The sequence below is a fragment of the Homalodisca vitripennis genome, chromosome 4 (assembly GCF_021130785.1).
Source record: "Homalodisca vitripennis isolate AUS2020 chromosome 4, UT_GWSS_2.1, whole genome shotgun sequence".
NCBI classification, from domain to species: domain Eukaryota; kingdom Metazoa; phylum Arthropoda; class Insecta; order Hemiptera; family Cicadellidae; genus Homalodisca; species Homalodisca vitripennis.
The window spans coordinates 164,271,458-164,285,889 of NC_060210.1; the positions used below are offsets into that span (position 1 = coordinate 164,271,458).

Genomic DNA, 14,432 nt, shown 5'->3' on the forward strand with positions numbered 1-14,432 from the left:
AAATAACTTTTTATTTATTTTAACTTTATTGAGCAGGTTTAATCAACGCCAAGAACATTCAATTGCATTATTCTTGTACAAAATCTTTATAGGGAAGCTATTCGAACCCCTTAGCAAATCTTTAATGAATTTCCTCGGAGTTGTACCTATGTTAGGCAGCCACAGATTTTCCTCTGGGCAATAAGACAAACGTTTTATTATTATTATATTAACACATATTCACACTTATGTTTCCAAAACAGTTCAAACTTACTACTTTTAGTTCACAACACATGTTCATTTCTCGTTTGTAAATCTTGCGCCTTCAGATAACCACGACGAACGCCATTCTGCTTGCTGCCACTTTAATTGCTGGAAGACGAATGTACTGAACTGACCTTAACACACAACGGCAAACAATGGCCACTCAGGCCCTGTCATTCTGTGACTGATACTCAGGTCACCACAATTGGGACAATGAGCAAGCAGCCTTGCGCTCTCCTTTTTAGTCTTTGTCTCACTTGTAGTAAACACAACAAACAAGCACTTGCTTGCGTCAATTTGGTTCCCTAATTATAATGTACTGTCACTTATTATATTCTTGTCTTAATTGTAACGCTTGCATTATTTGATACAATTTGCTTTTCTTGGTGTAACACGCCAATGTAATAACATTTTAATTTTGACCCTCTTAGAGAATAAACATGAAAGATGTTTTACATTTCAATTATTCCTCCAATAATTGCATTATTCAAGAAATGTATATATATAAAATTAGATTTTAACTCTGTCATTACTGACCACAGTCATCTGATTATCCGTGTGATTATCCTCCAATAAATGTTGTTTCTACCAAATTACTTCTTGGTATGTGCTCTCTCTATGTAAACTAAACCAGTTTAACGGAGGATTGAAAAGTTTGCTACGTTTGTTAGTGAAACATATTTCCTTTGCACTTTTGGTTTACATGTTTCCATGTGCTATAGCATGTTTGGTAAGGGGAGGGGGGAGGTATCGTTATAGTTTTGGGTTGGCAGTACTAGGATTTCCATGGTCCGAAATCTGGGATTTTTTCTATCCTTGACTTAAGTTATTTTCCTGAGGTCATTATCATTATTTTTCTTCATCTTAGTGACATTTTTTGCATTGATAACTATTTATTTTCTCTTAGTAAACCAATCATGCGTACACAAAAATGCAATGTAGTTTATTGTGAACTTGAAACAAGTTTTTTTTTTCAATTAGTTTTATTATAAAATTCCATTGATATTATTAGTATTGCCTAAAATGTATTGTTATGTATTAATAGATTGATTACAAATATTTACATTTAATTGGTTTCGTATAGTTTATTTGTATATTAATGATTCTATATAATGTAAAACAATTAATTTGCAACATGTGTAATGCTAACTACTGTGGCATTTCATAAATCACCCATTACTCATTTATCATAAATATGATGCAAATCACTTTTAAATATAATAAGTGAACAATTATTTAGATAATTTCTTGTTGATGTTAGGATAATTTTATTGTTATGTAATTTTGCTTTTGTTAAATTAATTGTTTATTCATCGGCCTCACCATCACATTCTTTATTTGGGTAGGGTACGATAAGCGGACCCGGTTTTTTATATCGAAATTGGCAAACGATATTACTTAATCACAACCATCGATATAATCTGTGGTTATATAAGATACTGATTAATTATTTTGAACAATTAACTTAAAAAACCTATATCAATAGCTGTAAACACTTTCAAATAATACACGTACGGTAATATTTCAATTTTACATATAAGTAACATTTATTATTAAAAATGGCAGTCAATTATAGAAAACTACACGACATTGCTTTGAAAGATGATAAGACATGTTTTAGTGGCTTGAACATTTTGGACTCGTACTGAAAAACCCATTATGTGAAATTTGTGGGAAAGAAACAACTGTAACTGTGAGAGGAGCAAATGTGGTCGTCTTCAGTTTTCCTAATTTTAGTTATAATGATTTGTTTGATCACTGTGAATATTAAATTCATATTTGAATTTAAAACAAATGATTGTTATTGAGGACTATAGATACTTTTATATCGATTGATAGTCTAGGATATGAGATGCGAATATTAGGTATCGATGATTACATTCTTCGATATAAAAAACAGGGTCCGCTTATCGTACCCTACCCCTTTATTTTAATCAACTTAATTTAAAATAAAAGTTATTCAACCTAAATGTATTCTCCCCTACAATTTTAAAAGTTGTTCAAATAAAATAAATAAGTTTATATTATTATATATAAAATAATAATCCTTTTCATTATTTTACTATCAAAATTCTATTTAATCAAAATTGTAGGGAGTTTTAAGATGACAAGTATACTAAAGAAGGTTGTTAACAACATTGTTGAGTACTAACTACCATTTGAGTTGTCTGCCACCTCCTCATTCTTCTCCATTTGACTGGGCTCGTGAATAGACTTAAATGTGAGCACTTGGTCCAAAATTGGTTTCATTTTCCTTAGAACTAGTGCTAGGACACAAAAAGTCAAACATTTGTTAGGCTGTAAGAGCCGCAAAATCAGTATAAGACCATACCTTTACTACTTTATCAGAACACCACACTCATAGACTTTCAACTTTTCCTTTTTCAAATTCTAATTTTTCAAGAAAACTATCATAGTATAACCCAAACTTAACTTATGAAAATAGACAATTTTATTAATTCATCTTTAATTTATAAAAATTCTGAACATTTACATTTTATGAACTTTAATAAATTTATTAAAATATCCAAACATAACCGGTACGATCAACCAACCTCAGAGTGAAAGTCTTGCTGTTCTACGTAATAATTGGCACATCATAATTGAAACATTAATTTAATTATAAATGTATAGCCTAACTTAAGTTTTAAATTCTGAATTGCCATATTTTAATATGTACCAGAACCCACAACATTGCAATTGTAACTATTTATATTTTTAAAATGTTTATCTATACAAAACAATTTGGAAGAACATATTCACTAACCATTGCAAAGACAACAAAACCATAGTATCTGTTTCTTTCTCTAACTTAAGTATTCTAATATATATTCTATAATAGTACATTATAATAAATAACAACAATTTTAATTTTAAGGCAACATACGAAGTACAACGTTTTTCTTTCTAATTTTGCGGGTTCAGTATTTGTAAATTTGGAATGTAATTCAATTTGCAAACATGATTTATTGAACAAGGTAATTTACCTTGTTATGAAAGGTAAATAGGCACATGGGCATTTCGAGTGAGCGTAGTAATCATACTCGCGATTGATTACAAAATTACACTTTCTCAATATAAGCAACACAGTAATCAGCAACTCTTGATTCAGTTGGACTCTTCGATAGGCAATATAAGCGTGTACATACTAAAGTTGTTATGAATGGCATCAGAACTTTGTGGAGGTGGAGTCTGCAGGTGACGTGTTCTTCAATCAGCAAATAAGCATCATGCGGTGTTGTCAACGTTTTGTTAACTGTCCAAGCGTAATAGATTTGTCACTTTCCATATACGAACCAAACAATATTATTAAATTTGGTAGTTGGACTGGTCCGTTGAGAATAGTGTGTAAATGCCTCATTGAACAGTAGCACTCAGTAGTAACTGTGCTACATAATAGCAACTTAGTTGCACCAATCAATGTCGTGAACACAGTGGTAAAATACATTTTAGAGTTTTAAATCTCTTATATCAACAATTACAAACGTAAGTATCTATGGTCTTAGTATAAAAAAGTTATGTTTACAAAAAGTTGTGTAATATATTTTACGAAGTTTATAAGTAGTGTAATGTAATATTTTCATCTTCAAGTAACGTAGCTATCTATGGTGGAAAGGTTTTATTCAATGTGTATGTTGAATTTAGCTTCAGTTCACATTCCTCCTCCTAGAATCTGAAGTTGTGTTCATCTAAAGAGATTCCAAAAAACTTTGGTGACGGAAAAGCGCAAATGAACTCTTTACATCGTTTTGACATAAGTGATAGCTAGACAACAAAATATCTTACAACCTAAGTGAAGACATATTCTCATTGTCTCATCAGGTGCACAATTGATTACACTACGACGATGTTTTAGACACAATCTCTTAGCACGGAGGAGCAACAGATTATTATACACCCAACGTATTGATGTGTTTCCTAATGGCGGCAGGGTTTATTCAATGTGAATGTTACGTTTATCCTTAGTTCACCTTCCTCTTAGTGCAGCGTCTTGCTGAATGTAACTGTTGTAATATATATTATTCAAATAATTTTAACAATATACTCACGGTTGGACGTATTAGTGTGAATGTGATAATAAAAGAATAAACTGATCCAAAAAAGCGTCAAAATTGGACGTTAGACTTTTATCTTTAGTTAAACAGTATCTACGTTAGGCATAGTAATTAGAACTCGGTTCCTTTTGTTTCAATCAATGTCTCATTCCTATTTGAATACATGAGTTGCTCCGTACTACTCCTCCCTCAGACACATCCCTAAAGCGTGTTATATTTTATGTATTCTTTAAATAAGATTTTTTAGTTTCAACTGTTAAAAATATATAATATGGGGTTAAATTTCTGGGACTCCCGGAAATTCTTATATAAAGAAATAACATACAAATCATAACTAGAAGGATAGATATTTTTACAGAAGCAGTACTTAAAACATGAAGGTATCAAAACTTAAAATAAAACTAGACAAAACCTATAACACACGTTTTTAAAATGGAACCATTTAAACTAAATAATGGTTTTTTACGTACATGTCTACTTGACTGAGCGTTAGCAAAACCCATCACCCAAGGGGCTGGAAACATTTCAGTTCTGTTTTTTTTTTTCTGCACGATATCTCTAAAAAGAACTATCCTATAGACTTTAAATTATGCATGAAACTTCATTTATATATTTAGCGATAATGAGTTCAATGATGGTACATGTCAATCGATGGGATTTGGCTGAGCTTTAGCAAAATAATATTTTTACTTTTATTTTAAAAGTAACCATGATGGCAACGAGAATAAATTAACGTGAAGACAACTGAGTACAATCATATGAGATTTTAAAATGTGATTGAAAATTAACATTATTCAGACAGTAAAAAAAAAAAAAAAAAATAGAGTGAATGCCGATGTTAATAGTCAGTGACACGATTTGATATAAACACATTTGCATTGTAGTGCTCTATTATTCCTACCTCACCGGAACATAATATAATATTTAAACATTGCCACGAAATCTAACTAAATGAACAAAAATATGATTGTGTCATGTGACAAGATATCTTGATAAACAACATCTGTAGACCTTAGTTTGCATAACAGTTCATTCCTACATAGACAAAAATTATATTTACGATGGTACATGGCCAACCATTGAATTTGGTATGCGTCATTTAAGCCCATCACTTTATAGGCGGAAACAGTTTCTTTTTTTTCTTCCGGGTATGTATTAATTGTGGTTTTCTGTATGGTGTATGCCTGTCTATTTGGCCGCAGATCATCTCAAGAATAAATTGAAATTTTGCATGCAACTTTAGCGTAACGTTACGCGACACGTGGAATAGCTTACACCTTGTCAGAAAATAAGAACTTTCTTACGTTAGTAAGCCATCGGTGCCATTATTTAAATCTACTGTAATTATACTTTAGTTATAGGTCTATTATCAAAAAAAGAAATTAAGTTTTATGTAAACAAATATAAACTAATGTATTTATTGATGTGTATCGATTGCAGTTAGTCTTAAACGTTTCCTACAGTTACTTAAGCAGCCAATATGACACCAAGAAGAGCGTATATATTATGTAAACGAGTCCCACTATCACCTCCCTTCCCCCGTATACGCATTTAAACTTATCTAAACTTGTTAGTTTGTTTACATCACTACAAGTTCGTGAATACTACAAAAGTATAAGAAAATCTAATGTCGATAGTACTGGTTTAGGCTGAATAATACGTCTTGTGAGTAGGCAGGTCAAAAAAGTGTATTGTCATTGCCATGTTTGGCCGCCGAGGGCGACATCGTGTGATCGAAGGGGCTTGCCAGCATGTCTCGTTAATCTCTCTTCTGCGCCATCTTACAGCCGCCACAGAGTCTCCGGTAAAAAATCGACTTTAGGCTTACGATGATATATTATTTATCTGACAATATCTAGTCAAATTAAATGGAGAACATTTAAATTTCCCACTACAAAACTGTTGCTGTGAGTTATCTCGTACTAGAATGGATGTAAGTAATACAATATTGTGTACTATTATTACTAGTATTTACGGGGAGATATATGTATGAGAACATGTAATTGCATTAATTCGCAATTAAGATCGGTTTTCAAGTACATGTAATTTTTTTAATGTTTTGCAAGGAAATATTACTAAGATCAATGTGTTTTGCGTTTGGTTATTTTTAAGTATGTTATTGAAACATTTTGGAATTCAAAACCATCTTATTAAGATAATTTCCATCAAGCAAAAAGAAAAAAGTATTTTACCTTATTCTTCTACTTATATTAATCACAATGAAAGCCTCTGAATTTATTTGTTAATAAATACATTACCATTTACTTTAACAATTTGTGTTATTCAATACTTGTTTCGATTACCATTAAATCATTTTCGGTTACGGAAGCATAAATAAAGACTTTTTTATTTTAAACTATAACAATTCTGGTAAATTACGTAATGCATTTAAATTTAAAAATATAAATCATAATTACTGTTTCATGCTGATGGAACATTCTAAATGTCAGACTGCCTCTGTACTGGGAGATAGACGTTGAGTGGAGCTTTCATATTGACAGTCAATTTACTGTCGACGCTCATTTTGACGAGTTAATGAATTGAAAACACTTCGCCATGAAGTGCGGAATGCGACACGCCTTCTTGTCAATGAACGACATTACACACGTAGACTGACATTTCAATTTTTTGCAACTGAAATCCCAATGATGTGTTTTGTTGTAACGTTAGTTTTATTGTGGAAGAAAGTTTCCTAATAGTTGGGTTCTGTAACAGATACCAAACGTAATACTTCTAATATAATATTATCACAATGCATCTCTTAATTGTAACTGATTCCAACCAAATTCAGTATAGAACTTAATAGTAATTAAGTAATAAAAAATAAACCCGGGACTAGTTCATCAGCCAGCCTCATTCAGAAATCGGTTTCAAGATGCTGACTGTGTTTTAGAAATGAAATAGTAACGTTATCACTTTGAACACGGTTATAGTTATCATTGGTTATCTCTAACAATTTTTTCCATAACATAACAAAGAATATTTATAACGTTTTCATAATTTGCGGAGGTTTCAAGAGATCAATATATTGTAGCTGCAGATTCACAAATATTTTATATGGAAGACGTTGAAATTTCAGTTTAACTTTTATCTCGGCTGTTCCATGTCATAAACCAAAGGTAAAGCGATGGAAAAAATGTTTGTCATTTCGAAAATGTTGAATGGGTATAAATAAAACAACATGATAGAATTTAACCGTTTACATGGAACCTGCCTCTTTATTTAGGCATTTTTACATTGTCTGTGACCTGTACACTAATTAATTACAAAATATATGTTTCCATAATAGATTGGAGTGTTCCCATTCGTTAGAACATTCTGTAGTATATTGTTTGAGCAACTAAAAAAATTCGTGTATTAAGTTTGAATAAGTCTGGTTATACTAAATACACAATTTTCTTTAAGATTTGTTTACACGAATATTAGTTTAAGAATACGCCTATTTACAATTTTCAAAATGGCTTCTAAGCCCATAAAACAATGATAAGAGGTAAAAGTAATAAGTTCTTTGGAAAAATAATACCGACTTCAAAATGCCTGAAAACAAAATAAATACTATGTTTAATAACTTATTTTGTGTTGCTACTCATAACTAATAAAACGGTAGAATATGTGTAACTAATAGCTACACTGGAGTAAATCGGTGGTTTATTTATGAAAATAATGATAATGTAATGCTTAATGTATAATATAGATAATTCTTAATCATACGTGTCTGTATAACACATAAACGTAAGGATTAAACCAGTTACTAGCACTCACGTTCTAAAATATTCCTTTGATTATGATTTGGTATGTTCAGTGATAAAAAGAGCTACGGAAAATTTATTTTTTTTTCTCTCTTGAGATCCTTAGTCGGTATGTGTTTTTAAATCGAGCTGCATATAAACAATATATTATTATAGGGATGATTCTATTTAATTTTATATTTCATAATTTATCTGCCCTGTAAATTAATCGTACTTATTACTATTAGTTTGACCTTTTCAGCTAAACTTCATTTACCTTATAATAAGAAACACAGAACTTGCATATCTATATCCAATCATTCACTCGTTGAAGCTCAGCCAACTAAACACAGCATAAACAAGGGAATCGAGTTGTGTCAGTTTGGCCAATTACTCATATGAATTAATAGGAATGATCGATGTGCATTACTCGCACAATGAAATGGCTTTCTCATCGTGGCGCTTCCTTGTGAACGGGATCTACACTACTAAGGTGTGTTTGGTTCAGTCGCCGACAGATGCCGCTAGTTGATGTGATGTTCACTTCAGAGTGGAAATACAAAAGTGTGTTTTTGAATAGTAAAACTAAGATGGCCGCCAGAATAATGGCATCCTAAGGCATTTATTTAAAGGTTGTAAGTTATTCCTTGGGCTATAAAAAGGTGTTTTTTTTTTAATTATCTACGATCTATCAGTTACACGGTGCTTCGCACACAATTCGTAGGCTTTGCACGTGTATGAGCACTTGGGGTTCAAGTGAATGTGATAGTTCCCATGCCAATGTTGAGTTTTGCCTTGGTTCCACGATTAAAACAAGAATATATATATATATATATATATATATATATATATATATATATATATATATATATAATTGGAATATAAATATATATATATATATAAAAGAATATATATACGTTATATATATATATATATATATATATATATATATATATATATATATATATATATATATATATATATAAACACACACACACATACAAAGAACATGGAAGCCTGCGTCTGTCAAAAAAAAAAACAATTATGATGGGTTTTATAACAGTCTTTAAATGTATAGTAAAATGATGTAACTTTGTCTTTTATATCCGCATCACAGTACTCACTTACAGTTAATATCTGCTACAATCTGCAGTTAAAAATATTATTTACAAAAATTTTAATTTTCTTATCAGGTTATTTTTTTACTCTGTGCTCAACCGTGGTTGCAGAAAAGGTTTAAATAAGTAAGTATTTTTTCTATTATAGCTTACTCTATGCTTTCAATATTATGGATATAAAGAAATTGAAAATAGTCTTGAAATTAATCGTACATATGGTTATTCTGTCATAAAACAATGTTTGCACATAACAGTTGATTGCATTTAACAGGTTCTTTCAATTAATAATATATTTGTTTGCTCTAATTCATCTTTAGATGCCAAGATGGGATTTTCGGAATTGTTTACACCTGTAGGACATAGCGTGGATGGATTTTCGAAATAAGAATAAGCCTATCCTAGAAATGTTCATGTAAAATTTCAGTACAATCGGCCCATTATAGTTTTTATGTGATTGAGTAACACGTATGCGAACATATTTACGTATACATATACATATTACCTATATGGAGAATATGTCCATATTCGCCCAAATGGTAATTATTAATATTTTGTTTCTGTTCATTTAACTTCTAAATTATACATTTAAACAAGTTGATAATTGGGATTGTTATGATTGATATTGACTTCCTTTCCCAGAATATTATCAAAAAAGATCAAATTATAACTGAATGTCTATTCTTTGTAATATAAATAGGTTAGATCGTACTATCTCTTTCCAACACAAAAATTTCTCTTTGTTATTCTTATTCTGCTTGTTGCCAAAGGACTCAGTGCCGTGGCTTGGATCTCATTGTACGAAACGGAACAACTATAAAGGAAAATCGGTATACTAAGAAGTGGAATGCAGTTATATCCACACTCAGCTTGATGTTCTCGTATTTAAGCAGAAAATTTAGTTTCATATTGTATCCTATATTATTATATCTATATTCTATTTATATAATCCTTTAAACCAATACTAAAAATTTTGGAGAAAATACATAAAGATGCCTTATCAAATACAGTATATGTACTTTTACGTGTCTAACTAGTTTAAAAATAAAGAACGCATCAGTTTCTTTTGCGATGTGAAAGTTCTATAGACTGTGTTATGTTAAGTAAAAGAATTAAGGCTTTACCAAAATTACAAAAATATGATTCCGATTCTTCAAGTCATCAATTAATTGTATTGATGCCTTCATAACAATTACTATTATTATTAGGCATTTTATTCAGTCTTCCTTAAATTCAATCCTACTTTTATTCAAATTCATTATCACATTTTGTGTACAATAACTGTAAATATAGGTACTATTTTAGTTAGAATTTTATTATTGCATGGCTGTTTTAATTTAATGCTGTGAACGTAGTTTTATATTGTTTCAATTGCCAGAAGACAAATTCTGTGTAAATTAATTGCGTAATGGCCTAATCCTGTAATTTTAGTATGGATAAATTTATATTTAGATTGAATTTTAAGAAAACCGTTAAACGTATATGTTGTATTTTCCAGTTTAAGAAAGAACTTATGTTTAAAAGTTATAGTTGTCTGTTAATATTTTTTGTTAAATTATTTCATTACACGCTCCTCATTCTGATTTTTTTCTGTTGACAAACAACGAACTAAAAATTATTAAATTATTGATTTAAACCAAGAAAAACATCACTATGATTGCTCAAAGAAGATTATAAAGATTTCTATTTAATCACAGAATTCAATATCGACCTCGTCTCGCAGTTTTTTTCAATTAAGCTCTTCTCTTTTATAATACTATTTTAGTAGACATTTGTATTGCTGTACGTTTCCGTCGAACCATTAGCTTCATTAATTCCGTATATCAGATTATCCTACCCATTATAATAAGCTGGCCAGTACCTAGCTATGTATTGTGATATTAAATTTCTTTAACCGTGTTTTGGTTTTTCATTTGAAACATTATTGTTACTTGCAAAAAACTGACTTTTATGTTAGAAGAAATAAATAATTAAATATGGCATATTTTGGTCTTGCTTCCATGTATATACTATATAAATGAAAGTAAGACCTAAACTACTATACTATATACTATAGTACTTTTATATACTATATGCTTCATTACGATAAGATATTCTATTTTATTAAAATTGGATTTGTAATAAAATCAACTAACGGTACCGAAATTAATTATTCTATATTTGTGTACCGAAGTCCACTGTACCTTATTTTTTAATGTAACGTATTACAAAAACACTTAATATAATATATTCAAGGCGCCATGTATTTAAATTAGAGATTGAGATATTTAGTTGAAATACGTAGCTAGTTATAAGAAATTTGGACAATAAAAACACAGAAAACACATTTTCAACGATAGTATTTTATTACAAAACAATATAAAACCTATAAACTAAACTTGTACTTTATACATGGTAACCATCATAGTCAAAAGAGATGATGATATGGGAACATTAATAGTGAGATGGTGCAGAATGCGCGTAGCTAGGGGCAGAATGTGCATAGCTAGGGGCAGAATGTGCGTAGCTAGGGGCGGGGTAGCTGGGAGCGTACTTGGGGGCAGAGGACGCAGGATGGGAGTTGTGTTGTCTGTGGACTACCGCGTTGAACCCGTTGTGAGAATCAGCGGTGTACTCGACTGTACGCTCAGAACCGTCGGGCTCGACCAGGCTGTAGGACCCGTGGACGACATCGCCGTCACGCTCTTCCTTCTGACTCTTGATGTCATAGGTGTGGGGGTCATTGACGGCGTATGAGAAGGAGTATTTGGGGTGGGGGTCGTAAGGTTCCTCCTTGTACCCATGGCTGGGAGCATAAGAAGGAGCAGCATGGTAGGCTGGAGCTGGGGCGTGATAAGCTGGAGCTGGTGCGTGATAAGCTGGCGCAGGTGCGTGATAAGCTGGAGCTGGTGCGTGATAAGCAGGGGCGGGAGCATGATAAGCAGGGGCTGGTGCGTGATAAGCTGGAGCCGGGGCGTGATAAGCTGGCGCAGGTGCGTGATAAGCTGGAGCTGGAGCGTGATAAGCTGGAGCTGCTGCGTGATAGACTGGCGCTGGGGCGTGATAAGCAGGTGCTGGAGCGTGATAAGCCGGTGCTGGAGATTGATAAACCGGTGCTGGAGCGTGATAAGCTGGCGCTGGAGCCTGATAAGCAGGCGCAGGAGCGTGATAAGCCGGCGCTGGCCGTGGTGAGTAGGAGTAGGCGCTCTTTCCACCAAAGCTTGGTTCTACGTAGATAGCTGTGGCTGTAGTGGCCAGCAGTGCAAACAACAATACGTCCACCTGTAATTATAATCAGTTAGTCCTTAATTATTTAAAACAATTAAAGTAACTAGTAAATAGTTGTATTGTTTCGGCAGAAAGGATTAATAAAGATCAGAGAAGCTTCATATTACAAAAATGATATTCTTAATACTAACAATAGTACTTTATTGATATCCATTATTATACCAAATGTTATATGATAAGCTGTGATACTTTAACTTAACTATTTTCCGCGTTACTAGAAAGGTATACGTTTACTACCTTTAAATTGAAGGAGACGAGAGTACAGTTATTGATGAAAGTTTTAATCAATTATTCAATCACTAACCTGACAGAACATTACTGAGTGGCAAGTAATCTATTTGTAAATAATAATAAAATTATAATTCAAGTGAAAACTATTCATAATTACATATTCATCTTTTATACGATGAAAAATTATGTAAAATAAACCACTGTTATTTTCCAGATGCTGGTTGTACGATTTTATGATTTGTATGTCTTATATGTACATAGGGAAGAAGTAACTCTGATTTTTCTCAAAATGTCTAAACATTTTTTAACAGAAACCTATTTTAGAGCGAAACTAAATTGCGTAGTATGCCAAACATCATATTAAAATGTAATTCGTTGCATTGGCACATGAACTTATTAATTTCAAACCATTATTAATTAAACTGCAATAAAATGCACAACAATTATTTTATGTAAATACATTTCGTATAGTAAAACATGTGTCTGTGTAGTTTAAGTAAGTTCAATTAATTTGCCCATATTGAGCAAATATTTATCAATAACTTCAGAAACACATATTTAAAGTAGCCATAAAATAGCAGAGCATCACACGTTTGATGAAACATCTACCACATGTGTGGCATTGTTAAAGGTGTTTTACATTTGGTTGTGAAGTTAACAAGCAGGTTTCATGTCATACTAAAATATCAAACGTATTTTGGGCTAGTTAACTGTCACGATTATCCAAAAAAAAGCTCTTGAGTCATAGATTTGCCAAAAATATAATTTAAAAACTTTTTCCTCTTCAGTCATAGGTTGTAATAGTTTTAAGTATAGTCTTTGTTACTACGAAAATAATTAGGCATATAAATGTAAATAACAAATACATTTAAATTCAGTTACTGATACTTAAAGTGTATGAATCCAGATTAAACGGTAAAAAGAAATGAACATTTTGTACAACTACTGTATTGTGTAATGTACAAATTTGTGTTCATAACAAAACTTGATGAGGAAAGAACAGAATTTTATTCCCAATTCGTAGGGTATCCACATTCCTCCATGGTCTCAACATCTTGATTGCAGAGGCTTACATTCCTCATAGGATGCCATGCTCTTTTTAGGCTTTGTGTAGTGGGACGTGATGGGATGTGGATGTGGATGTGTCTTCCAATGACTGTTAGTAACCCCTGGGATGATAGACCTATCTGATTACTGGCTGAACGATCGCGAAGCCTTGTCATTCGAGAGGCTGAGGAAATTTCATTTCTGTCTTTCTGTATGGATTTTTTTCCTACGGTCAAAACTAATTTACAATATACACGGAGATGTTTCGACTTTCAAGTGTGTCCCATCCATATGATCAGGAAAGCTTCTTTGGGAAATCATAAAATCTAAACTATACGGTATAAGGTCTGAGATGCAGTTTAATCTTATGACCAATTCGTCTCTCGAGAGTGGTTGGGATAATCTCGCGGTAATCGTGTCGGACACCTTGGCCGATAACAGTCTTGTTGAGGTTTACAATGTTTTTGTTCTTTTCCAACAAGATGAGTGGCACCGAGATAAGCTCAGAGCTACAAATTTCTAGAAGTTATATTGCTTTCCAGTCACAATTATTCTATTTTTATATTTCTGTAAAAAATGGACCATTGTCTTAATAATTTTGGAAAATATTTGTAAAACGTAAAAGCTCTTTGGTTCCAAAGTTGCAGTATGCACTTTATACAGCTAAGAGATATAGTCATATTGTGTAAACTCTGAGATCTAGTGGAGTAAACTTTATTTCTGTTTAAGGTGAAATTTTCCAGTAT

At 31.9% G+C, this 14,432-nt stretch overlaps 2 protein-coding genes across 4 annotated transcripts in view; both read left to right on the forward strand.

Moving 5' to 3' along the window:
- LOC124360510 (neurobeachin-like protein 1) overlaps positions 1-14,432 on the forward strand; it is a 545,778-nt gene that overhangs the window by 238,777 nt on the left and 292,569 nt on the right. The window lies entirely within an intron of this gene.
- On the forward strand, positions 11,874-12,359 carry LOC124361271. The gene has a single exon (XM_046815319.1). The coding sequence runs from the start codon at positions 11,874-11,876 to the stop codon at positions 12,357-12,359; it is 486 nt and encodes a 161-aa protein (XP_046671275.1).

What these genes read in the sequence shown, in the direction of transcription:
- LOC124361271 (XM_046815319.1), top strand. Translation starts at nt 11,874, where the DNA reads ATGAGAAGGAGTATTTGGGGTGGGGGTCGTAAGGTTCCTCCTTGTACC.